The sequence below is a fragment of the Phyllostomus discolor genome, chromosome 13 (assembly GCF_004126475.2).
Source record: "Phyllostomus discolor isolate MPI-MPIP mPhyDis1 chromosome 13, mPhyDis1.pri.v3, whole genome shotgun sequence".
NCBI lineage: Eukaryota > Metazoa > Chordata > Mammalia > Chiroptera > Phyllostomidae > Phyllostomus > Phyllostomus discolor.
Genome location: NC_040915.2, coordinates 62,983,478 through 63,010,867, shown reverse-complemented (window position 1 = coordinate 63,010,867; position 27,390 = coordinate 62,983,478). Strand labels below are relative to the sequence as shown.

The window sequence follows — 27,390 nt, the reverse complement described above, 5'->3', positions numbered from 1 at the left end:
TTTCTCTGGATCTTTTAGATGAGGGTGCTGGGACAGAAACAGTGGTCAGTATACAGTAAGTGCTCAGTACAAGAATTCTTTTCCCAAGTGCTTTCTTCTTAATTGTACTTAAAAAGATGTAACCTGAATGAAAGGGAAGCCTATTAAAAGCCCCATCAAGTACTATCAAGGGCATAAACAAACATTTCCTCTTCCATAGGGACTGGTATCCTGAGGGAGCCCCTGTAACTACGTACTGTGGTCTGTAATCTAGAAAAATACTCTTCAGTCTCTGGTTATCCATGGATGTTGTAAAAGTGCTGTTTCATCCCTGGAAGCTGACCTGGAAGCTCGGGACAAAGAATGTCAGAGACCATCTTCTTCAGCTTAACAGGAGAACCAAGACAAACTAAAGGCTTTGAATTTTAAAGGAGAGAGACAGAAGAAGCAAAGTGGTCTGAGCTCTGAGTTGTCCCCTTCTTGTCACCAGGGCCATCTGAGTCTCCATGAGAGAGATGGGTGGGAGCCAGTAGAGTCCAGCACTGTGGCTGCAGGCAGAAGGAGGGTGAGTGCCTGTCTGACCTGCTCTGTCATCTAGCAGAGCGATTAGGGTATGAAGCTCCAACCCCGGAGCCAGACAGCCTGAGTTCCCCTTCTGCTGCCACTTAGAAGGACTGGGACTGTGCTCAGTGTCCTCAGCTGTTCAATGGGTTTAATCAAAATGCCCCAGAGCACTTAGAACAGTGCCATTAGCATAGTTAGTGCTCAGCAAATGTTTCTTTTTTCTTAGGTTATTTGATATCTTTGCCTTATAACTTTGGTATTATTTTCACATAACATTTCCACGGCATTCCCAGTAAAGACTCTGGGCAACAAAGCCTCATCTTCCTGTGGTGACCAGCACTGACCAAAGGTGGAAGGTCTAGGTCAATTGGCTTCTGCTTCTCAACAGCACTACAGAGGAGGGCCCAGGTCACACAAAACTTGGTCAAGGGCTATAGTGGGCAGGCAGTACCAGAGGAGAGTCACTGCAAGGTTGCAGGGGCATCCCAGCTGAGCTTTGTGGACTTTCTCCTCAGTTGGATGAGCCCTTACTCTGGAGGCAATTTTCATCCACCAAGAGTTACTAGGATGGTTGAAGCCATGTGGAGACCATAAAAACAGATGGGGGAACAAGGAGATGCCATCTCAACTCTGAGTTCCACACCTCCCTGTTCAAACACCACTCTCAAGAATGGGTTGTTTTCCTCTCTCTGTGTGAGCAATTCTTTTCTTTTCCTCTCTGAGACCCTCCCAGAGGAGGATGGCTGCAGATAACACCTCCTCTGTGACAGAGTTTATCCTCGCAGGCTTAACAAACCAGCCAGGACTCCAGCTCCCCCTCTTCTTCCTGTTTCTGGGCTTCTACATGGTCACTGTGGTGGGGAACCTGGGTTTGATGACACTCATTGGGCTGAACTCTCACCTGCACACCCCCATGTACTTTTTCCTCTTCAACTTGTCCTTCATTGACTTCAGTTACTCCTCTACCATCATCCCCAAAATGCTGATGAGTTTTGTCTCAAAGAAGAACATCATCTCCTACACAGGGTGTATGACTCAGCTCTTCTTCTTCTGTTTTTTTGTTGTTTGTGAATGTTTCATCCTGTCAGCCATGGCATATGACCGCTATGTGGCCATCTGTAAACCACTGTTGTACACGGTCACCATGTCTCCTCAGGTGTGTCTATTTCTTTTGCTGGGTGTCTATGGGATGGGGCTTTTGGCGGCTTTAGCTCATACAAGTAATATACTGTTTCTGACCTTTTGTGCAGACAACCTTGTCAATCATTATATGTGTGACATCCTTCCCCTCCTTGAACTCTCCTGCAATAGCTCTTACATGAATTTGCTGGTGGTCTTCACTTTTGTGGGCTTTGGCATTGGGGTGTGCATTGTGACCATTTTTCTCTCTTATGGCTTCATTCTTTCCAGCATTTTCCACATTAGTTCTACTGAGGGCAGATCCAAAGCCTTTCGTACCTGCAGTTCTCACATAATGACAGTTTGTCTCTTCTTTGGATCAGGAACTTTTGGATACCTTAAACCACCTTCTGCTGTACCCCTTGACCAGGGGAAAGTGTGTACTCTGTTCTATACCATTGTGATGCCCATGCTGAACCCACTAATCTACAGCCTGAGGAACAAGGATGTCAAATTAGCCATGAAAAAAACCTTGGGCAGAATAAGTTTCTCTTGAAAAAAAATTGGAAATTGAGTAAAGGAATCAGAATTTTTTAATTAGAGTGCTGTTATTATTTTATCATCATCATCAATAAGGAATTCAAACTTCGTGCTTTTGGGTTCTATATTGAAAGGAAATTTTAACTCTCTTTCCCAAATGGATTTATTCTCTCTCATCATCACCCCAACTCTTCCTTCTTTATTTTATGAAAATATTTTCTGCAATTATACAGTATGCAGTATTGAATTAGGATTCAGAATCACTTCATCTAGTCTGAAAATATGAAACTACCTGGTGGCAGAGCAGGGACTGAAATCCCTGCTTGAATCTCAATTCAGTTTGTTTCCCTTTATGCCATGTTTTCTTGCCTCATCTCTTTCTAGGAAGATGTCATTTCACATGATAGTTGACACAGTACCTGTAAATGAATAATGGATTGACAGTAATTTCATACTACTTTCACAAAATAATGTTAATCCATCACATTTTGCAAGAGAATAGGAGGTGAAAAAATTTTTTTGAGTTGGTCTTGGCAAAATGACAAGATCAGTGTCTGATGAATTTCTTAGTGTGTTAATGGGTCGTGTTTTAGGTTTCTCAGAAGGCAAGTATGGTGACCACCCAGTTGGTGAGTGGAGGACCAGGGACATGGGTTAGTGAATTAGGACTAGTGAATTAGGACTTCCAGGGGAGAGAAATGGAATTTTATAGGGTAGAAAGATGCTGAGTGGAGGCATCATATTATTTCAAGGCTCAGACATAATTTGGAGTCTCATTGCAAGGGTTATCTTGGTTGTGGTCCAAGGTCATTGGGAGCTGTGCTATCTGAACTGGTAGTCACGAGTCATGTGTGGTATTGAGCAACTGAAATGTGGACATGCAAATTGAGACAGTGTAAGTGAGCAAAGTAAGCGTGATATACACACCAAATCTTTGAAGAATATGAAAAATAATCTCATGGATGCTTTCTTACTTGATTACATGTTGAAATGATAACATTTTGAACATATAGTGTTAAACAAAATATGTCTTTAAAATGAATCTATTTGTTTATTTTTAAGGGACCTACTAGAAAGTTTAGAATTTATAGGTGGTTTAATTATATTTCTATTGGATGACACTGGTCTAGAGGATGGAACAGAGCACTAGCTGGCCCTGGGTCCATGGTCACCTGCCAGGCAGCACCAAGCTGCTGCTTATTAAGAGAGGCAATTGCTATGGAATTGTCAGGCATTGCAGGTAGCCTCGATGTTCTAATAACAGAGGCATATGGGTAAGAAATGGTGAGCTCGGGATAAGTTCATAAAGCCACCATATTATGAAATGGGAAATAGAGCTTTATATTAAAATTCAAAAGAACAATTTTTATCTAAACTCTCTATTATTGGTAAAATTTCTCAGAGAAGCAATGACAAATGAAGTGCTGGGGGAAACATTTTGACTTACCTGGCTGTTCCTTAGGCAAGTCCATTCCATTGGGATGTAGGGGAAATTGGAAGAACTGTTAAGTTTGTTCTGCCTTTTGATTCTGTTCAATGCTGCCAAAAAGGAAAGAATAAGCTTCTGAAGAGAGGAATGAGATGAGATGAAATACAGGGTGAAGCAGAGGTAGCACCACTGAGTGTGGTTGGTAGGGTATGTGAATGTCTCACAAGAGATGGACGGCAATTTGAACATTTCACCTAAAGTGTCATATGGCGTGCTGGAGTGTGGTATTTTGTGTTACAGAAGTACATGCTTATTATTTTGTAATAAAAGATTTTTATGTAATCAAAGGGGTATTTTTGTGCTGGACCCTGTATGTGCCTGAATTTAGGGAACCTAGAATTTAGGAGTTGGGGTTGGGGTTGGTGTATTGAATATGCTATTCAATGTAGGTCAGGAAAGAATAGAGAAACGTCCTTTTGAAAATTTTGTGTTGTAACTTTCATATAGCAAAGTCCACAAATCTTAACTGTATAGCTCATTAAACTTTTGCTTATGTATATGTAACCATAACCTAGATCAAGATGTAGAATATTTCCATCTTTCTAATAAATATAACCTGCCCTGCACCTCATCCCCCATAGCTATCCACTGTTCTGACTTTTATCATTGTAGAATGTTGTCTGTATTTGAACTTCATATAAACAGGTACTCAATTGTTTCTGGCCTCTTTTCTTCATCATAAAGCCTGTCCTGTACATCTATATTGTAGTATATATGGGTAGATTTTTATATTGCTGTGTAGTATCTATCATGTGAATATACAATTATTTTTTAATTTTATTTTAATCATTGTTCAAGTACAGTTTTCTCCCTTTTACTACTATTCTAGCTTGCCCACTCATCCCTCCCAGCTTACCTCCCATTACCACCCTCCCCCTAGTTTTTGTCCATGTGTCCTTTAAATTTGTTCCTGTAAACCCTTCCCATTCTCCCCTGAAATTCTCTCTTCTCTTGCCTCTGGTCACTGTGAGCCTGTCCTCTATTTCAGTGTCTTTGACTAGATTTTGCTTGTTTCTTTGTTTTGTTCTTTAGGTTCCTGTTAAAGGTGAGATCATAGGTATTTGTCTTTCACTGCCTGGCTTATTTTGCTTAGCATCATGCTTTCCAGCTTCATCCATGCTGTTGCAAAGGCTAGGAGCTCCTTCTTTCTTTCTGCTGCATACAATTCCACTGTGTAAATGTACTATAGTTCTTTGATTCATTCATTTACTGATGGGCATCTTGGTTGCTTCCAGCACTTAGCCATTGTAAATTGTGCTGCTATGAACATGGGGGTGCAAAGGTTCTTTTGTATTGGTGTTTTAGGGTTCTTGGGATATAGTCCCAGCAGTGGAATTTAGGGTCGAAAGGCAGATCCACTTTTAGTTTTTAGAGAAAATACCATACTGTTTTCCATAGTGGTTGTACCAGTCTGCAATCCCACCAACAGTGCACTAGAGACCCCTTTTCTCCACAACCTCTCCAACACTTGTTGTTTGTTGCTTTGTTTATGATGGCCATTCTGTCTGGTGTGAGGTGGTATCACATTGTGGTTTTAATTTGCATCTCTCTGATAGCTAGCGGTATTGGACGTCGTTTCATGTGTCTTTGGATCCTCTGTATGTCTTCCTTGGAGAAGTGTCTGTTCAAGTTCTTTGCCCATTTTTTAATTGGGTTGCTTGTCTTCTTAGAGTGGAGTCGTGTAAGTTCTTTATATATTTTGGAGATTAAACCCTTGTCTGAGGTATCATTAGAAAATATGTTTTCCCATACAGTTGGTTCCCATTTTATTTTGATACTGTTTTCTTTAGCTCTGCAGAAGCTATTTATTTTGATGAGGTCCCATTTGTTTATTGAATATACAATTATTTAGCCTATTAATAAAATTAGATAGCTTCAAGTTTTTGCCTATTATTGATAAAGCATTTAGAAAGAGTTTGAGTGTATATTTTGATTGAATAAGCAAATATTGCTTTTGGATTATGCCTATATGTGGATGTGCTGGACACTGGAGTAGGCTTATGTGCAGTTTTCATAAACATCACTGCCAAACTGTTTTCTAATGTTTGATTCAATTTGCATTGCTATCAACAATGCCTGAGGATTCCCGTTGTTCTACATCCTTGTTAATCCTTGGTATTTTTATTTTATCCTTGTTTTCTCCCACATGCAAAAATGTATTTTTATTCTGGTATGGACGGGGAATGCCTTTTTGTTTAAACTTTTTTCCTGATAAGTAATGATGTTGAACACCTTTTTACATACTTACTGGCTGTTTGGACATCTTCTCTGAAGAAATTATTCATGTCTTTTGCTCATTAAAACATAGGCTAGTTATTTTCCTATTGTATTGAAGGGATTTTAAAATGCATGTAAGATATATATATATATATATATATATATATATATATATACACACACACACACACACACACACACACATGTTTGTGTTTGTGTATCTGTAGATAATATATATGTATCTGTGGATAATACATGCATACATATGCAGTCATCTTCCTGCCTCTGTCTACCTTCCCAGGTAGACAATGAATATATCTTGAATGATATCTTTTGATAGCCAATATTTTTTATTGTAATGAAGTTTGATTTTTCAACTTTGCCTTTCATGACTAGGGCTATGTCCTGTTTAAGAAATTATTCATTGCTTTTGCTGCAGCCAGAAAAACAATGTGAAAATTTTATGAGTTAATTTTTTTGTATATGGATCAAAGTGGGGTTTGGGGGCATGTGTGTATTTGCACATAAATATCCAGTGATTGTTCTTTTACCTCTGTTAAAAATCAGTTGATTCTATTTGTGTGTGTTTGTTTTCATCTATTTGTCTATCTTGATGCCAATACCATACAGTTTTGATTACTGTAGCTTTATAATAATTTTTTAAATCAGTTAGTATAAGTACTTGATTTTCATTCTCCTCTTTCACAGTTGTCTTGGCTACTTTAGGACCTGTGAGTTTCCATATGAATTCTAGAATCAGCTTGTAAATTCCTATAAAAGTACCTTCTGTGATTTTGAATGAGCTTGTATTGACTCTGGATTTGTGGGTAGGGTGGGGGTGGTGGTGTCCGGGAGTGTAGGGGGGTGGAATTTGACATTTATATTCCCCCTCAGCAATAAATGGGAGTGCCTACTTTCTTGCAGTCTGTTCAGCATGGTGTAGTGTCAGAATTTTTTAAATTTCCATCCTGATGGATGAGAAGTAGTGTTTAACTATTATTATAATTTGCATTTCTTTAATTTTAAGAACCATGGGAGATGGTTTCCTGTATTTAATGAGTGTTGGTGTTACGACTTCTTTTATGGACTGTCTCTTCATAGCTTTTCCTCATGTTTCTGCTGGATTTTGACCTTCTCAACTTTTTGGAGGAGTGCATATTGGGTATAATAGCTTTGTGTTTGAGGTATAAGTTGCATATTTTCCTGTAATTTGTGATTTGGCTTTTGACAGTTCTTAAGATACGTTTTTAAAATTAAATTTATTAATCTTCTATTGTCTCCAGTATTTTGATGATAGAAATATTTTCTCTCCTCTTAGGTTATAAAGAAAGTCACTCATTTTTATCATAATGTGATTGTATGGTTTTATATTTTTATATTTGAATATCTGATCATTGTAGAAGTTTTATCAGTGTATGGTGTGAGGAACAGATATATTCCTCACTATGTACTTTCTATATACTATATACTTTCTAACTATATACTTTCCAGAAGACCATTTTGTAGTTCTATTGCCATTTATTAAAAAGTTTATTTTCCCCCCACTGGTATGAGCTGTTGCCTTCATAACATACAAGGTTTCATAGGCACCTGGGCTATTTCTGTGTTCTCCATTGTGTTCTATTGGTTTGTCAGTGTATTTATAAGCCAATACCACACTGCTGGAATTACAGAAGCTTTAAAATGTTTCATATCTTGAAGGTAACTTTCCACATGTTGTTCTTTTTTTATGGTTTTCTTGGCTATTGATGTTTAACTTCAACCTTTATAATTAAACTCTCTACTTCTGCAAAATAACTTAAAGGCATATTTATTGTCTGCATCTTAAATTTGTAAGTAAACTTTTAAGGAATATTAACCTCTTTGGATCTCGAGACTTCCAATCTTGATGTGTGGTATGTCTCTCCACTTTCTGTGGGGCAAACTTCAGTATCTCCTAGGAGTGTTTTATAATTTTTGTCATCTATTTTTTGCACATTTTATTACATTTATGCATGGGAATTTTATTTTACTTTTGCAACTGTAACAAGAGTTTTATCTTTCATTGCATCTTCTGATTATTATTTATTTGTATGTATGAATTTTATTGAATTCTATCCTAATTTTATACTTTGTAAAGTAATTACTATTTGTAGAATTCTTTCCATGAATTCTTTCAGGTTTTCCAAATATGTAATAAAATATTTTATAATTAAAGATAATCTTACCTCTTTTTCTCTAATTAGCATACCTCTTCTTCCATTTGCCTCTATCATTGCATTTTCTAACACTTTCTTTAACACATTGTTAAATAATACTGAAGACTATAGTCATCTTGGTTTTGGTAGAAGTGATTAAGAATGCTTCTAGAGTTTCCTAATTACACTGCTGATGTTGCTATGGATTATATATATTTTTAATCATCTTCAAGAAGTATCTGTCATTCCCTATTCAGATAAGTATTTTAAAAACATGTAAAGATGTTGAATTCTGACAACTTCTTTTCATCTTCTTTGGAATTTGTTCCCTCAAAATTTTCTCATCTTTCTTAGATCTTTAATCACCCCACCTCTACAGACTCTTCTGCCTGTAAACATGTGCCAGTCTGCTTTTACTCTAAAAAAAATTCCCTTTGCTATTCCCTCCCCCTTTTATGTCCAAAATTAAGGAGAGTGACCAGTGCTTCTTTCTTCTCCACATTTGTAGTCTCGTGGCTACTTTTGTATATTATTTATGCAATTTTTGCCCATGCCTCTCTTTCTACTCCAGTGTTGGAGTGTAACATCCCTATTCAGATGCACTTATATTTTAAAATCTGACCAATCCATGCCAATGAGACTTCACATCTGATTTTCAAGGCATCCTAGAACCTGAGGTTCACCTCCTGTGTATGTGACTCAATTACTATCCTGAAATCTAGGCCTCAGGCCACCAGGTGGAAGCAGTCATTCTTTTTGATCCAAATTTAAGGTGGCAGTACAAAAGAACCTTTGCACCCCCATGTTCATAGCAGCACAATTTACAATAGCTAAATGCTGGAAGCAACCTAGATGCCCATCAGTAAATGAATGAATCAAAGAACTATAGTACATTTACACAATGGAATTGTATGCAGCAGAAAGAAAGAAGGAGCTCCTAGCCTTTGCAACAGCATGGATGAAGCTGGAAAGCATGATGCTAAGCAAAATAAGCCAGGCAGTGAAAGACAAATACCTATGATCTCACCTTTAACAGGAACCTAAAGAACAAAACAAAGAAACAAGCAAAATCTAGTCAAAGACACTGAAATAGAGGACAGGCTCACAGTGACCAGAGGCAAGAGAAGAGAGAATTTCAGGGGAGAATGGGAGGGTTTACAGGAACAAATTTAAAGGACACATGGACAAAAACTAGGGGGAGGGTGGTAATGGGAGGTAAGCTGGGAGGGATGAGTGGGCAGGCTCGAATGGTAGTAAAAGGGAGAAAACTGTACTTGAACAATGATTAAAATAAAATGAAATAAAATTTCAAGGTGTTATGCCCTCTTCAGTTTTTCAACACATATGAAGCTTCAGTTATGCAGATGAGTAAGTTCCAGAGATCTGCTGTGCAATGGAGAGCCTCTAGTTAACAGTACTGTATTGTCCACTTACAAATTGTTCAGAGGATAAATCTCATGTTAAATGATCTTACCAGAATAAAAAATCAAACCAAAACAGCTAACACATCCATACTAGGAACATAGCATTAAAAAGCCCACTATATATCATATCACTTTTATGAGAAAATACATAGCATTAATTAAAATAAATGTTAGGAAAAGTTGCATCATTCAATTAACTCCATGTATTAGAGGAAAGTTTTCACAATTACTGGGCGTCCATTAATTCCTGTATTCCTTTTAAAATGTAGCAATTATGGACTTATGGAATAATAAGTGATTAAAAGTGTGTATCATTCATATAGTGATCTTCTGCCTTGCCACTTTGGAAAGCAGTATGGAGTTGCCTCAGAAAAGTAAGAAGTGGAACTGCCTTAAACCCAGCAATTACAAATCTGGCAATATATCCAAAGAAGCACTATTTCAAAGAATTTATGCTCTCTGGTGTTCCCGGCAGCGTTATTTACAATTGCTAGGATTCCAAGTGTCCATCAGTGGATGAGTGGATAAAAAAGTGGTACATTCACCCAGTGGACTAGTTGGCTATAAAAAAGAAGGAAATCTTACCTTTTGGGACAGCATGGATGGACCTGTAGAGTATTAGGGTAAGTGAAATAAACCAGTTAGAGAAAGACAAATTACCATGTGATTTCAACAAAATAGAAACAGAATCATGGATACAGAGAAGAGACTGACAGCCATCAGAGGAGAAGAGGGGGTTGCTGGGAGAAAAGGTGAAGGAATTAAGCAAAAAATGAAAAAAACTCATAGTCAGACAATAACAGCATTATTACCAGAGTGAAGAAGGCACAGAGTGAGAGAGGGCATAAGTGGTGATGGAAGGAGACTTGACTTGGGGTGGTGAACACACAATACAACATACAGATGATGTGTTATAGAAATGTACACATGAAACCTACATAATTTTATTAACTAATGTCAACCCCAATAAATTCAATAAATACAGAAAGAAAATAGAAGAAAAAGAAATATTAAAGGGACTTCTTTAAACTGAGTAAAAAAGCCCTGGCTGGTGTAGCTCAGTGGATTTTACACAAGCTTCAAACCCGACGAAGGTTGACAGTTCACTTCCCAGTCAGGGCACAGGTCTGGGTTGCAGGCCAGGTCCCCAGTAGGGGGTGGGTGAAAGGCAACCAGACATTGATATTTCTCTTTCTCCTTTCCTTCCCCTCTCTCTAAAACTAAAGAAAGGAAAACTTAAAAAAAAAAGAATAAAAAAGATTAGAAATGTGAATAATAAATGGCAACAAATACATATTCATCCATAACTGCTTTAAGTGAAAATGAATTAGTGCTGCATTGAAAGACATACAGTGGCTTAATGAATAACAAAACAAGACCCTTCCATTTGCCCTCTTCAGATGAAAAGACTCACACAGACAGAAGGTAATGGGATGGAAAAATGTAGTACATGAAAATGGAAACAGAGGAAAGCCAAAAAAGCTGTGAGAGCAGTGCATATTCCAGAAAATATAGACTTTAAAACAAAGACTAAACAAGAGACAAAGAAGGACCCAGAAACTTCACTTGTGGGTGTTTATCCAAAGAAACTTGTACATTCGTTGCAGCACTATTTACAATGGCCAAGATATGGAAGCAACCTGAGTGTCCATCAAGAAATGAGTGAAGGAAGAAGAGGTGCAGACATACAATGGAATATGATTCAGCCACAAAAAAGAATGAGTTCCTGCACCCTAACATCATGGGTGGTCCTAGAGGATATTATCCTGAGTGAAATAAGTCAGACAGAGAAGGACAAATGCCAGATGATTTCACTTCTTTGTGGAATCTAAAAAACAAAATGAACAACAAACAGAAAAGGAGACTCAGAAATGCAGAGAACATTTTGATGGCTGTGAGATCAGACAGTTTGGGGGAAAGAGTGAGAAAGGTGAAGGGATTTAGGGACTAGGAAGTACAAATTGGTAGTTGCAGAATAGTCATGGGGACACAAAGTACAGCACAGGAATACAGTCAATACTTCTGTCATGACTATGTATGGTGCCAGATGGGGACTAGATTATTGAGGTGATCCCTTCATAAGTTGTGTAAATGTCTAATGATGGGGTTGCACACCTGAAACTAACATGATATTGTACATCAACTGTAGTTGTAAAGTAAAAGGAAATAAATTATATTTTTAAAAACAAAGTGAATAATAGAGGATCTTCTCTATTTTTGCCATTTTACTTAAAATGATAATGAACTCTATATCACATAGGAACAGCATCACTAATTTTAAGGGCAAGACACTTTTCTCCTGCTCCTTTTTGGTTAGTGACCACTGTTTTAATACTCATGGCTTGATGTCACTATGGCATCTGTCTCTCAGGTCTGTTCTCTGCCAACACTTGGTTTGTGTAGGAACAGATATCGGGGGTGTCATGACCCACCCAATGTCAAAGGTCAATGTGTCTTTCTGTAACCACAGCAGCATCAACCATGGCACGTGCAACACACCTGCTCTCATCAAACTCTTTATTCAGCACCTACTGACAAGCAGTTGGATTTTGTAGCCATGAGCATTACAACCGACCATCTTCATGTGGTGCATACTCATTCTTATTTTCCTCCCTCCTGAGGCAGAAGTAGAAGCTCCTCTTTCTTCCCTACGGGTCAGGAAAACACTTTACTTTAGCTCGTGTCCTGGGACCAGGAACTACACTGGTGGTTCTTAGATGAATCTGAAACACACGGAGGATGTGCTGAAACACAGATTCTAGGCCCCATCCACAGAGTTTCCGATCTGGTAGGTCTCGGATAGGACTTGAGACTTCTCATTCCTAAGAAGATCCCCAGTGATGCTGCTCCTCCTGCCTGGGGAGCAACCACCCAGAACCAGGATCTCTTTGAGCCAAGCAGCAGCCATGCTGAACGATCCTAAGAGCACCTCATTTCCTGAGGTGTAAACTCTGACATTTTTCTTTATTTTTGAACTTTCTTTACCGAGCATCCTGAATTCCAACAGTTTTCCTTCTAGAAAGTCGGGAGTTTAATTTTCCCCGGGAATGCTTTTTCTCCCCCTTTCTCTTGTGTGCAGTCTTCTCTACCCTTCGTTTTGCTTCCTTCCCACCAGTCTTGGATTAGGTTCCCCAAAGTCCATGAGATGAAGGCTTACATGGAAGTGATTTGCTAGGAAGCATTCCAGGTAAACCCCGTGAGAACACGGAAGTGAGACCCTACGAGGCTGAAAAAGTGTGTGTTGATGCACCGTGTGACAACCATCAGTGACACACAATACGCCCAGTGCTGGTTCCATGAGATCATAAGGGATTTTCAGCCAAGAGTTTGTTTGTGATATTGAGAGGAAAGGCTGGACCTGACTAGGATGTTGAATTTGCTGCTAGTTCTGGGTAGCTTAAATCAACAGCGAGGCTCAGCACACCTCCCAGGCATCCTGGAGTTGGCAAGTGGGGAGGAGTGAGCTGGGGAGGAGGGAAGCCCAGGAGCACATACATAAACTAAACTAAACTAAACTAAACTAAACTAAACTAAAAGGAAATAATATAGAAAGGATTTCCTTAAGATTATTATGCACCCTAACATGACCTCTTAAGAGACTGGAGCATGGCCTTCTGGTGAAACTGATTAGCCCAAAAAGAGAGAACTGGATCCCAAGGATAGGAGTTGCCTAGTAATACAGACCACAAAAGCATGGGGAAAGTGAAGTGCTCTTGTAGAGCAGTCTGTGCAAAGCACATCTGTGTTTTATCAGCTTAGGACACTTTCAATGTCAAGAAAAGAGCCAAGATCACTAAGCAGTTTCAAAACAAAGTAATGTAGAAGGAGACTTAAGTGAAACAAAGAATGTTGAGGCAGTTGCTATACCGCACAGTTCTCTTTTAGTTGTGGGTATCTCTAACATATGCTTGGGGGTAATGGGGGGTGTTTCTAAATTTTTGAATGAAAAATCCAGGAAATGATAACTTTAGATGATCTTTCCCAAATTTTCTGACCCTGTTGATTGATCTCCAAAGTACAGTTTCAGACAAGGGTTTTTCACACTGTGGCTCACAATTTGAAAGTAGACCATGGCACCAACTCCATAGGGCAGATCTCTTGAGAAGATCCCAGAGACATCAGCAACAAGGGGAAGTCTTCAGCTATGACCCTGACCATCAGATCCAAGGGATGTACCAGCATAATCCAGAAGGTGTGCCCTTCTGGCAAACCAATGTGGCACCTGTGAGCATGTGCTATGCAGTTGTGTGTGCAAGTGACATGATGTTGCTGAATGTGCACATGCGCATCAGTCAGGATGGCCAGAGTGAGCACACAACAGCATCAGGCAGCTGGCTCTGAGAGGGTGTCTGTAGTTCCAGCCTTGGGAGTATCTGTTCAAGGAGCAAAAATTGAATCCCTAAATAACATACAAGGATATGGGCCAGGACATGACAGGCAGGGTTTATTGTGGATAGGATTCAACTGCTGGTCAGGCCAGGCTGCTTTCTACAAGTAGGTGGAGCCTCGTGGTTTTATACTGCCCTCTCATTAATGAGGTGTGTGCAGGGGGAGCCTGGAGATGAGGTGGGAGGGAGTGCTGTGAGGACGCCCATTTACTTGGTGTTGAATGTAGTATGAGTTTGCTTACATGCATCAGAGGCCTTAATTTTGTTGTGTGGGTGGCGCTGGAGATCCAAAACTTGACTGGGACAGTTACCCTAGTGAGCTCTTTATGTTTGTGACAGATTCAACTTTCATTCCTGATTTATGTCCTCAAACTTCTCCTCTTTTGACATTAAATTTTGCTCCCTGCCACATGTCTTTTGCCAAAATTTTTTAATCACATTTTTCCAATAGTGTTTGAGGCCCCAGAATCCTCTAGAAATGTTGAAAAATGCATGAATTGGTAGAGGAAAGATCATGAACTTTGAAAATGGAAGACAAAAGACTGCCATAGAATGCATTTCTTTTCTTTCTTTCTTCCTTTCTTCCTTTCTTTTTTATCTAGGAATGTTTTCCTTTTCCAAAAAAAATTGTTTTATTGTCCAGTTACACTTGTCTGTGTTTACTCCCTACCTCCCGCCACCACCCCTGCCAAACCTCCCTCCTTTCCTTGCTTCCATGCCCCGTTGGTTTTGTCCATGTGTCCTTTATAGTTGTTCCTGAAAACCCTTCCCCTGTTTCCTCATTAATCCCTTCCACTTCCCCTCTGGTTACTGTCAGATTCTTCTTATTTCAATGTCTCCAGTTATATATTTTTTAAAAATCTAAGTAGATATTTTATCTCCATCTGCACATAAGGTTTTTTTAAGATTTTATTCATTTATTTTTTAGAGAGGGAAGGGAGAGACAGACAGACAGACAGACAGACATCAATGTGCGGTTGCTGGGAGCCATGGCCTGCAACCTAGGCATGTGCCCTGACAGGGAATCGAACCTGCGATGCCTGGTTCGCAGCCCATGCTCAATCCACTGAGCTATGCCAGCCAGGGCTCCCAGTTATATTTTGCTTCCTTTTTTCTTTTGTTGATTTGGTTCCATGCATTTCTTACTATGTGACCTGTTAAACTTTGTTAAAAATGCATTTCTTGCTCTGTGACTTTTGGTGACTCATACATACTTCAGCTTTATTATCTTTAAAATGAAAAACAGGATACAATCTTAATGCTTTGTGAGGATTGATTAGCACATGGTGTGTGTGAAGGGTCTTTGTGAGGTACAGAGGCCTTTGTAAGTGTCAGCTCTTGCCTTAACTGCAGGCCCAGTGAATCTACAAATGGAAAAGGAGCCACTGGGAAAACACGTGTGCAAAGTCACCATGTGTTCCAATCTCTCAGGCTCATAGCAGCCTGATGGTGGGTTCTCAGCAGCACTAATGGGTTGCCTGAGTCTAGGGATAAGTCTGGTGACATGATTATTAGTGACTGAAATCTTGGCTCACCAGAGGAAATTGTACTGCCTCTGATAACCTAAACTGGATGAAAATGTTACTAGAAAAATATGTATACACCAATACGCTTCATGAATTTACATGCAAAAAAACACCTGGAAACACTGGCCTAAAGAAATCCAACATAACACAAAAATAGTTTCATATAATTTTGAAGTAGAGTTTGATCCTAGGAACATAAGTTTGACTTCATATTGAAAGAAATGGTTAATGTCCTACATAAAGAAGATAGAAAAATCTCAAATAAACAACCTAACCCTGCATCTACAAGAACTAGAGGAACAACAACAAACAAAGGCCATAGCAAAGAGAAGGAAGGAAATAATCAAGAACAGGGCAGAATGAAATGACACACAGACTAAAAGAACAATTCAAAGGATCAGGACATCCAGGAGCTGGTTCTTTGAAAAGGTATATAAAATTGAAAAGCTTTTAAAGAGACTCAGCATGAAAAAGAGGGAGGACACAAATAAATAAAATCAGAAATGAAGGAGGAGAAGTTACAACTGACACCACAGAAATACAAAGGATTGTAAGAAATTAATATGAACAACTAAATGCCAAGAAACAGGACAACCTGGGTGAAATGGAGAAATTTCTTGAAACATACAATCTTCCAAAACTGAATCAAGACGAAGCAGAATGCCAGAATACACTGGTAACAACTAGTGAAATTGAAGTGGTAATCAAAAACTCCCAGCACACAAACCCTGGATCAGAAGGCTTCACAGTTGAATTCTACCAAATATTTAAGAAAGAACCAACTGCCATCTCCTCAAACTGTTCCAAAAAATTCAAGATGAGGGAAAACTCCCAAACTCTTTTTACAAGGCCAGTGTCATTCTAATTCCAAAACCAGGTAAAGACCAATCAAAGAAACAAAACTACAGGCCAGGATTGCTGATGAACATAGATGCTTAAATCCTCAACAATACACTGCATATCCAGACTCAGAAATACATTAGAAAAATCATACACCATGTCAAGTGGGATTCATCACAGGGATGCAAGGATGGTACAATGTTCACAAATTAATTAATGTAATACTCCACATAAGCAAAATTAAGGACAAAAATCACATGATGAAATCAATAGATGCTGAAAAAGATTTTGATAAAATCCAATGCCCATTTATGATAAAAACATCAGCAAAGTGAGCTAAAGGGAGCACACCTCAACACAATAAAAGCCATATATGAGAAACCTACAGGCAACATTATACTCAGTGGGAAAAAAATAAAAGCTTTCCCCTTAAGATCAGCAACAAGACAAGGGTGTACTCTCTCACCATTCTTATTCAACATAGTACTGGAAGTTCTAGCCACAGCAATCAAACAAGAAAAGAACAAAAAGTCATCCAAATTGGAAAGAAGGAAGGAAAACTGTCATTATTGCAGATGACATGATAGTGCGCCTAGAAAACCCTACAGTCTCCACCAAAAAACTATTGACTTAATGAGTAAATTTGGCAAAGTAGTGGGATACAAGGTCAATATTCAGAAATCAATGAAATTTTTGTGCAGCAACAATGAAATATCAGAAAGAGAAACTAGAGGAGAAATCCCATTTACTATAGCAAGAAAAAAATAAAGTACCTAGGAATAAATTTAACCAAGTAGATAAAAGACCTGCAACAAAATAACTTAATCCAGAATATTGCTTTGTGTTTTTCCCTGCTTGTATAGGAGCAAGTCAACAGTCAAAACAGCTTTAGAGAAGCCCTGGTGCACTTGAAATAAAACCCGGATGCAGTGGAAATGCAGCTCCCAGGGAAACCATCTCTGAAGAGGCAAAGATCTCAGAAAAATTATTCCTGGCATTGCATCATGCTTCCAAGAACCCTCTGAGATTCTGAAAGGAAACTGAACATTTTCATGAGTCCCCAAGGTCCTCTTTGACCTTAGTCCTAAGGAGAGCGTACCTGTGGTGCTTAATTTAGTTTCTTGATAATGCATTGTTTTCCTCTATTTCTTCAACATGTGCAGTGGGATGAAGAACAGGGACTGGGATTCATTAGTGTCATCTGGGCAGTGGGCTATTCCCAATGCAAACAGGCAGATGAGGCACCCTCACTGCTGAGCCTTAGTGTGGGGAGGGCAAGTCCTCACTGCTGTATGTGTGCACACTCAGACACACACACAGGCCCATGTGCAATGGTTTCAGTTGGACTTGCCTGGAAGACGATGGGTTCTGCCTTTGTGTTCTGATGTCCTGATTTCTCCCAAAGAGCTTCAGACCTTAACTCTGACCAAAAACATACATACCTCATCAGCAAACCAACTCTTGAACTTCCCCAAATACAGATTTGTTTTTTGAATAGAAAATTTGCCATCCTTACTACGTAAATGCCTATGGCAAAGGGTGTTGAATACATATTGCCACATAAAATTTTATTACTCTTTATATCAGTGTCAGCCAAAAGTCTACACTGTGTGACTTGTGGTTATGTGAAACCTCAGCAAGCTCTGTTACCCCTCTATCCTGTTATTTGGTCAGAATTTCCTTCCCCACAGCACTAATTTGGGCTGGAGTGCTGTGTAAAACTGCAGGACAAAACCTTGATGCCCGGTGCTGCATTAAGACATGGCATCCAGTGTTTCATTAGAGTAACTGGTGTTATTATTTTTAAGCAAAGGCTTTCCAGGTCTCTCTCAAGTCATTGCTCAACTATCAGATTCCACTATTTAAACTGAAATCTGTAACACTTACCCTTACAGCCGCTCTCCCCTGTGTGCTGTTCCTCTCCCTAGCTTTCTTTTCTTCTGTGCACTTTCATGTTTCTTTCATGTATTTTCCATGTATTATTAGTGGAGACTGGTAGGTCTACCTTATGAGGTTGTTCTGAGGAATAAAGAAGGTGAAATTATGTATGCATTTCTCTGGATCTTTTAGATGAGGGTGCTGGGACAGAAACAGTGGTCAGTATACAGTAAGTGCTCAGTACAAGAATTCTTTTCCCAAGTGCTTTCTTCTTAATTGTACTTAAAAAGATGTAACCTGAATGAAAGGGAAGCCTATTAAAAGCCCCATCAAGTACTATCAAGGGCATAAACAAACATTTCCTCTTCCATAGGGACTGGTATCCTGAGGGAGCCCCTGTAACTACGTACTGTGGTCTGTAATCTAGAAAAATACTCTTCAGTCTCTGGTTATCCATGGATGTTGTAAAAGTGCTGTTTCATCCCTGGAAGCTGACCTGGAAGCTCGGGACAAAGAATGTCAGAGACCATCTTCTTCAGCTTAACAGGAGAACCAAGACAAACTAAAGGCTTTGAATTTTAAAGGAGAGAGACAGAAGAAGCAAAGTGGTCTGAGCTCTGAGTTGTCCCCTTCTTGTCACCAGGGCCATCTGAGTCTCCATGAGAGAGATGGGTGGGAGCCAGTAGAGCCCAGCACTGTGACTGCAGGCAGAAGGAGGGTGAGTGCCTGTCTGACCTGCTCTGTGATCTAGCAGAGCAATTAGGGTATGAAGCTCCAACCCCGGAGCCAGACAGCCTGAGTTCCCCTTCTGCTGCCACTTAGAAGGACTGGGACTGTGCTCAGTGTCCTCAGCTGTTCAATGGGTTTAATCAAAATGCCCCAGAGCACTTAGAACAGTGCCATTAGCATAGTTAGTGCTCAGCAAATGTTTCTTTTTTCTTAGGTTATTTGGTATCTTTGCCTTATAACTTTGGTATTATTTTCACATAACATTTCCACAGGCATTGCCAATAAAGACTCTGGGCAACAAAGCCTCATCTTCCTGTGGTGACCAGCACTGACCAAAGGTGGAAGGTCTAGGGCAATTGACTTCTGCTTCTCAACAGTACTCCAGAGAAGGTCCCAGGTCGCACAAAACTTGGTCGAGGGCTGTACAGAGCAGGCAGTATCTGAGGAGGGTGACTGCAAGGTTGCAGGGGCATCCCAGCTGAGCTTTGTGGACTTTCTCCTCAGTTGGATGAGCCCTTACTCTGGAGGCAATTTTCATCCACCAACAGTTACTAGGATGCTTGAGGCCTTGTGGAGACTATAAAAACAGATGGGGGAACAAGGAGATGCCATCTCAGCTCTAAGTTCCATACATCCTTGTTCAAACACCACTCTCAAGAATGGGTTGTTTTCCTCTCTCTGTGTGAGCAATTCTCTTCTGTTTCTCTCCCAGACCCTCCCAGAGGAGGATGGCTGCAGATAACACCTCCTCTGTGACAGAGTTTATCCTCGCAGGCTTAACAAACCAGCCAGGACTCCAGCTCCCCCTCTTCTTCCTGTTTCTGGGCTTCTACATGGTCACTGTGCTGGGGAACCTGGGCTTGATAACACTGATTGGGCTGAACTCTCACCTGCACACCCCCATGTACTTTTTCCTCTTCAACTTGTCCTTCATTGACTTCAGTTACTCCTCTACCATCATCCCCAAAATGCTGATGAGTTTTGTTTCAAGGAAGAACATCATCTCCTACACAGGGTGTATAACTCAGCTCTTTTTCTTCTGTTTTTTTGTTGTTTGTGAATGTTTCATCCTGTTAGCAATGGCATATGACCGCTATGTGGCCATCTGTAAACCACTGTTGTACACAGTCACCATGTCTCCTCAGGTGTGTCTATTTCTTTTGCTGGGTGTCTATGGGATGGGCGCTTTGTTGGGTATAGCTCATACAAGTAATGTACTGTTTCTGACCTTTTGTGCAGACAACCTTGTCAATCATTATATGTGTGACATCATTCCCCTCCTTGAACTCTCCTGCAATAGCTCTTATCTGAATATTCAGGCACTCTTTATTAATGTGGCCTTTGGCATTGGGGTGCCCATTGTGACCATTTCTCTCTCTTATGGCTTCATTCTTTCCAGCATTTTCCACATTAGTTCTACTGAGGGCAAGTCCAAAGCCTTTAGTACCTGCAGTTCTCACATAATTGCAGTTTGTCTTTTCTTTGGTTCAGGAGCTTTTATGTATCTCAAACCACCTTCTATTGTACCCCTTGACCAGGGGAAAGTGTGTACTGTGTTCTATACCATTGTGGTGCCCATGTTGAACCCACTAATCTACAGCCTGAGGAACAAGGATGTCAAATTAGCCATGAAGAAAACCTTGGGCAGAAAAATCTTCTTTTGAAAATGACTCCGAACAGAGATCCAAAGCTTTGTTTATTGGTGTGTTTTTCTTAGCTTTTCAATGAGGAAAATAAATATCTAAACTTGCTCTCTTGTAGGTAGAAGAAATTTTTAGTTTGTTCTCAAGTATACTATTTCCATCTATTCCTTACTCCACCCTAACTATTCCACTCATTTTTTTATGAAAACAGTTTCCACAGTCATATAGGGTTACTGTTGAATTGGTAAGAAACCATTTAGACCAGCCTCTCATGTGACACGTTGCACACTGGAGACAAATATTTTGTAGGTTTCTCATGAAGATGCATACAGCTGGTGCCAGAGCTGGGTCTGGAATCTAGGTCCTGGGCTTGTATCCCCTGAGTTTTACTTTCTTTCAGTCATGTTTTCTTGATCCATCTTTTTTATAGTAAGTTTCATTTCAAGTGGTTTTTTTTTTTAGTTTAGTTTTGCATTTAAAGAGGTCTAATTCTATTTACAGGGATATCATGAATCTCTTCAAGGGTTAATTTTTGGAAGATCAATTTTGCAAGAATGTTGAAGGTTAAAAGTGTAGTGATTTGGTTTGGGCACAATGATTTTTTACATGTTTTATGGTTTTTCAGGGGGGAAAGTTTTAGATAGAGTCAAGCATGGTGCCTGTTAAGATGGTGTACAGAGCTCTAAGAACAGAGGCTTACTTCTTAGACATTTAACAGACAGATGCACAGATTTAAGAGTTATTTCCTGAATAATAAAATAGAATTTGTAGCCTCAGTTCAAGGGTTTGAATGCTGTAACTGAGTAATAGTTTTGGGTGTAAGAGAGCCCTAAGAGCAGTACAAGCAAGAATTTATTAGGGAGGCATTTGCTCTTGCATTTTAAGGTGTTGCATAGAGCTGCGATCTTTTAGCAGTAACAACTAAGGAAAACAATGGTGGTCTCAGGACAGGTTGCGTATTCACAGTATTGGGAAAATGGAGGTACAGCTTTATCCAAGGTCCTGCACAAAAAAAACTCCTTTTTTTAATTACAAAATCTTTCATAAAGAAATCATAAGCATGTAATTCTATAACATAACAATATCACACTCAAGCACATCATATGACATTTTAGGTGAAATGTTCAAATGAAAACTATAAATTATCACACCCATATTATCACCCTACCAACCACACTGATGCAGGTGTTACTTCTACCGGACCTGCATAAAGTAAGAGAACAATGTTTGGTCTGAACACAGCTCTTTTATTAGTAGAAGCAATGGCGTGGGAACAGTTTGCAAAACACTTTGACTTACAAACTTTTGCTAGGAAAGTTTTATTCTATTAGGAAAAAAGGAAATGTTGGACAAATGGGTAGTCTTGTCCTTGGGAATCATTCTGGCAATGAGGACGTAACAAAAGGGATGGAAATGCAGGGGATGGATGTACTTTGGGTAGTGCAGGGAGGGGACAGCCACTGAATCCAAGATGCTGACGGGTTGTAAATGCAGGGAGGATGATGGAGAATCAGTAGAAGGTTAGTAGATGGAAAAACAATCTCACCCCCTTTTAAGTTGAAGTATAATTTATATACAGAAAAATCTTGAGTGCTCAATGAATTTTTTCACATCTGTAAGGCTGTGTAACCAGCACCTATCCTAAGATACATAAGATTTTCATTTCAGAAAATCCCTGTCTGCCTGTGCCCAGTCAATATTACTCTACAGTCTCTCCCTGGAAATAGCTACTATTCTCACTGTTATTATTACAGATCTAATTCACTCATTCTCAAGGTTCATATAAATGTTAAATATTGCATTTACTTTTTCATGTCTGGCTTCTTTCTCATAATATAATATAGAGGTATTGTGCATCTCATCCATAATGTGTGAATAGGTACTTTGCTCTTTGTTGTTGCTGTGTAGTGTTCAAGTGTGTGAATACAGAGCAATTTATTTATCAACTATCCTCTTTATGGACATTTGGCTTATTTTGAGTTTCTTCATATTAATAATAAAGCTGCCATGAGTATTCTTGACATGTAGTTTCTTTGAAATACACTCATTTCTTTTGGACCTATCCCTAGAGTTGGATTCACTGGGTCACAGAATATGCATACTTCCAGGACATAGGTCTGAGCTAGACATGTACACTGGGCAGCTACCAGTTGTGCTGACCACTGGCAATGCAATGGAATGTATATACTAAATATAAATGATGCTTTATAACCATGTGTCCCTGACCTAATTTGGCCAACATTGTATGGTAAAAATAATTCAATTATAATAATTATATAGTAATAGAATCTGGTTTTAGTGGAGCCTGGGGGGCTTCAACAGTTCATGCCGGTCACATGGGTGGACTATGCCCATGGTTCCAGAGTTGTATTAGAATAGCAGACTTTGGACTTGTTTGTACTGAGATACTTCCTGTGGATGCTGGTGATGCTCTAAGGCCTGGAGACCAAATGCATCTTGTACAGTCCAGTGGTGAGAGGACTCAGAAGCCAGGGCCAGAAATATCTAGATCTCTCTCATTGTGTACCATCCCAGCTATTGCTTTATTCTTTACTTGTGATAAACCTGCTCTGTGAATATAAAACGTTTGAGTCTTGCGAGTCCTTTCAGCAATGAAATGCCCTGGTTGGGTGCCTCAGGTGGTGGGAACTTTATCCTGGACAGGTTCGATCCCTGGTCAGGGCTTGTGTGGGAGGCAACCAATCGATGTTTGTCTTGCTCTCTCCTATCTCTAAAATCAACTTAAAAAAAAAACACATATCCTTGGGTGAGAGTTTTAAAAAACAGATGCTATGTAAACCATAGGAATGAATGGAATTACTCTGGAAACTGACATGGGATGAGGAGATAAGAAAGATGAGGTTGGAAATTTGAGGAACCTCAACACTGAATGATGGGCAGGGAGGAGGATAGCTGCGGTAGTGGACCTAAGACCAACGGGTAGGTATGGCGGGGTTTGACATTCCTGTTTACGGACAGGAAATCCCAGACTGAAAACATTTTTACTTTCCCAAGGCCACACACCTAGATCTTCAGACCCCTAAATCTGTTTCCTTCAACTACCTCACATGACTTCTGGATGAAAAGCAGTCTTTATAAAAATTCTCTACGGAAAGCTTTGAAAAGTACCCCCCAAAAAGTTACAGAGGTTTTGTGGCTTTCTTGACCAGTAGAGATGTTTAAAAAAGAAAATAACAGAGTCTTCTCTATCCTGAAATCAGGATGTCTGAGGCATTTCTGTCCAATAGGGACAGTCTGTGAATGTTCATTTTTAGAATTAATCTTTTTAAATCAATTAAGACTTCCCCACTGTTGCCTAAAATAACCTGCCCTCCATCAAACTGACTTTAAATAAGGCCACCTCCTTGCACTTTCTCCCTCTAGCACAGGCTTGGAACATGGCATGCCCTTAACACATATATTTTATAGTGCTGGTGTTAGTGCAATTTGCTTTTTATAGCCTATATGTTCTTTGGATAAATGTCACTTAAAAATGGATCCCTATTTTAAGAGCCCCAAACTGTGGGCTGTGACGAAATTGAGCTCTGGGCAGCTCCTGACTTGGGAAGGCATTCCAGCTCTTTCTGTCACTGAGTAATTTTCCTTTGCCAGACCTCCAAATATCATGACCCTGGCGGTCACATCCAAAAGGTACATGTCACCTAGCATGACTGTCAGTTTAGTGTCAATGTTAGCATATTGCAAACGCCCAAAATATTGGCAATAAAACCAGTTATGTGTCATCTATGTTATTTATTTACACTTTGGACATGGGCTTGCCACATAGCTATTTATGAGAAACCTCTGATAAAGTCTTCAGTGTTTGAAGAAATAAATGTGTCCCTGAATTTATCAAGTTTCTAATATGGGCTTTTATTGAACCATATTTATATTTTTTCTATTGAACTTAGTAAGTATTATAAAGAGTATGTGCCTTTGTCTTTGTGTTCAATATTGGGTGTGTAAGTTAAACAGTATTGCAGCATATGATCTTGCCTTGTACTCACTTATAATATAGTTGGGGCTAGGGGATTTCAATCCCAAAACCATAGTTGCAAAGTAAAAGGCAGAATTTAACCAAGTGGGTAAAAAAGAGATATGAAAGAATAAGGATCCTATGGCACCTCATTAATTCAAAATTATTCATTAAACATTATACAATAGCTGATGCTCACTGCAATCCTCTAAGTTAGGTGTTAATGTCTCTGCTTATGCAAGGGCCGCTGAGGTGCAGACACCGTGTGCTTACTGGGCCAGTGCGTGATGTGATCATTGCCCAGGTTATCTGGCTGTGAAGCCCGCTCAGGGTCACCACATTTCCCTTCTCTGGTGCAGGTACTAACTGCTTCCTCCTCCCCAGTATTGAAAAGTTCCCCCCTAACCCCTGGACTCGTGGTTGCAGGGTCGCTGCCATGTGCAGGATTTCCACTTCCTGGCGCCGTGTCCACTGACAGCTCTTTCTGCCATCCCTCTTAGGTGAACTCTCAGCATTTGAGTCTTTATTTTCTGTTCTTCCCTTTTCCTCTGTCCTGGGATTGCAATCTTAGTCTCTTTTGATACTTAGCTTTTCCACTTCATTCTGCCCTCCCCTCCACCCCCACCACCATTAATCTAGCAAATCCTGCTAATTCCTCTGTCACTACAAATACCTAGAGGCTAAGACCTGTCACAGCTAAGAGATAAGCAAGGCTGGTTACTTTGATTCAAGGAAATGTTCCTGTACCGAGTAGGATAAGGAAAGCACCTACCTCTTGAATTTTTGTAAAAAATAGCTGAATTAATATGTGTAAAATTCTTAGCATAGTTCCTGGTACATAGCAAGCATTTTAAAAACCATAAACTATTGGTATTAGTATTCTTGAACCCATTAGATGATTTTTTAAGCATGCTAAATCTGCACATTCTATAGATTTGTCATTTTCCATAAAATACATAATATTTTATTGTATGTACATAAGTGTTCACTACCTGTTGATTACCCACAATACAGACCTGCAAGTTGCCCTCTAACTCTAGAAATCAGTGGTAAATACACATATTATTTATGTAGAGATTTGTGTGTTAAGCAATTGAAAATGCTTGATGAAAGTAACTTGAGATTAAACATAATGCAGATCCATGTAACTCCTAATGTTTACTTTCTCAGGAGCTAGCAGAGGCCATTTCAAATGAAGACATTTCAACTGCCATCTTGTCTTCTCAGTGACATCTATGCCTCTTCTCACGAAATTGTCACTTGTGGTCAGTCGGCCTCCTCTGGAGTGCAGTGATGGTCCACACTCTTGAGATCCAATTCTTGTCCCCAGAAGTCTGAGTGTCCATGCTTGTGCATGGGAGACATTGTATTGCATTTATATGTATCGCACATGAAATGACACAAACAGATCACAATAAAAAATGATGGAAAATAGAAATAAAATAAAGAAGCTCTATATAGAGATTCAAGTTTTTGAAAAAGGGCAGTTCTGCAACTAAAGGAATATGGTTAAGTATAGTTCTTCCTACACTGCTTCCTGCCAGGGCTTCATGTGCTCTTTAGGGAACATGACTTGCGTGAAGCCCCAGCTGACAAGATTTTGAAATGTAATTCCCATGGCAACAGGCCCTAAAGTGACATAACACCAGAGGAACTTTTCTTAGTTGTTCCACCATCCAAACAAGGATCCTCTAAGGCTCAGAGGGAAAAGTCAGCTCATGATGAAGCTTGGGCCTTCTTCGCTTTCTGTGCCCCCAGGGGCCCTTTTCCTGTGGGGCCCAGTCCAGGTCTGTACTGACAACTTCTTTAATAGTGACTGGATGACAGAGGTGTGGAACAGAGCAGGAACTGGGATAGATTGTGATCACCATGGCCATGGCAAATATCTAAGTGCAAGATATACAATTTAGGCCTCTTGTTATTGAGCAGTGACCAAACTATATTCCCGTGCGAAGGACTGGCAAGTATTGGGCTGGGTATATGTCACCACACACACACACACACACACACACACACACACACACACAGGAATGATGTACAGGCTGTACTTATCTTGCCAAATGTAGGGCAAGCAGATGCCAACATGGTTCCAATATAAACCCCATTCATGATCACCCCAAAATATACCTGTCATTGTTGAGTACTGTGTGAAATTTCATAATTAGAAATCTATTTTGGGGTTAAAGTTTTTGTCTGCATTTTTATAATGTGTCTGGAAGAAGTTCTGGAATGTGGATGATCCTCAAAATACTCTAGACTGTGTTGATGAATTTGTGAGATGTTTCCTGAGGTTGGGTTTCACTGGAAAATCAAAGGCAGGGCAAGTATTAGGACACTGAGTATTTGGGGAAGAGGAACATTGATCGAGATGAGAAAGGGGTACAGAAAGAGGAGATTGCAGACTGTGAAGGAAACCTCACCTGACTTTGCAATTAGGCCTTTGGGATACGGAAGAGTGGGGTTATTGGAAAACTAGGGCATCAGTGGTGGGACAAGAAGTAGGGACAAGGTAAATGATCCAGGCCCTGGAGCCTGACTGAGGATCATGTGGAAAGATGGGCCCTAGATAGGGTTTTGAAGAAAAAGCATTACTTCACAGCTCCCCTAACTTCTATCAGCTCTCCCACCTCATGGGAGCCTCTCTCTCTCCCCTTTCAGGCTGGTGTCACTCTTACCAATCTTTTCCTCTCCCTCCCGCCATCCCTAAATTATACATATTTTATGTTTGTTGTTGGTATATTTCCTGAACATGATCACGGATCTTCCACGTGTCAGGCTGTTCCACCTTCTGATTTAATCGAACCCTCACCACAACCCTGCCAATGATCAGTATTTGCTCCATTTTGCAGATGATGAGATGAGCACGTGAGATCAATAAACATTCTGTGAGCTGCTGCAAAC

The 27,390-nt window shown here is 39.8% G+C and overlaps 2 protein-coding genes across 2 annotated transcripts; both read left to right on the top strand.

Moving 5' to 3' along the window:
- Nucleotides 1-265: 265 nt before the first annotated feature.
- Nucleotides 266-2,583, top strand: LOC114509927 (olfactory receptor 8B12-like). Its single transcript, XM_028528523.2, has 2 exons — nucleotides 266-544; nucleotides 1,267-2,583. Exon 2 carries the CDS (start codon nucleotides 1,283-1,285, stop codon nucleotides 2,216-2,218), a length of 936 nt encoding a protein of 311 aa, XP_028384324.1. The 5' UTR covers nucleotides 266-544; nucleotides 1,267-1,282; the 3' UTR covers nucleotides 2,219-2,583.
- Nucleotides 2,584-18,580: 15,997 nt separating this feature from the next.
- LOC114510220 (olfactory receptor 8B12-like) lies at nucleotides 18,581-22,528 on the top strand. The gene is made up of 2 exons (XM_036014126.1): nucleotides 18,581-18,859; nucleotides 19,583-22,528. The coding sequence occupies exon 2, from the start codon at nucleotides 19,599-19,601 to the stop codon at nucleotides 20,532-20,534; it is 936 nt and encodes a 311-aa protein (XP_035870019.1). The 5' UTR covers nucleotides 18,581-18,859; nucleotides 19,583-19,598; the 3' UTR covers nucleotides 20,535-22,528.
- The last annotated feature ends 4,862 nt before the right edge of the window (nucleotides 22,529-27,390 follow it).

Coding starts and splice junctions, on each gene's coding strand:
- LOC114509927 (XM_028528523.2), top strand. CDS start 1,283: ATGGCTGCAGATAACACCTCCTCTGTGACAGAGTTTATCCTCGCAGGC.
- LOC114510220 (XM_036014126.1), top strand. CDS start 19,599: ATGGCTGCAGATAACACCTCCTCTGTGACAGAGTTTATCCTCGCAGGC.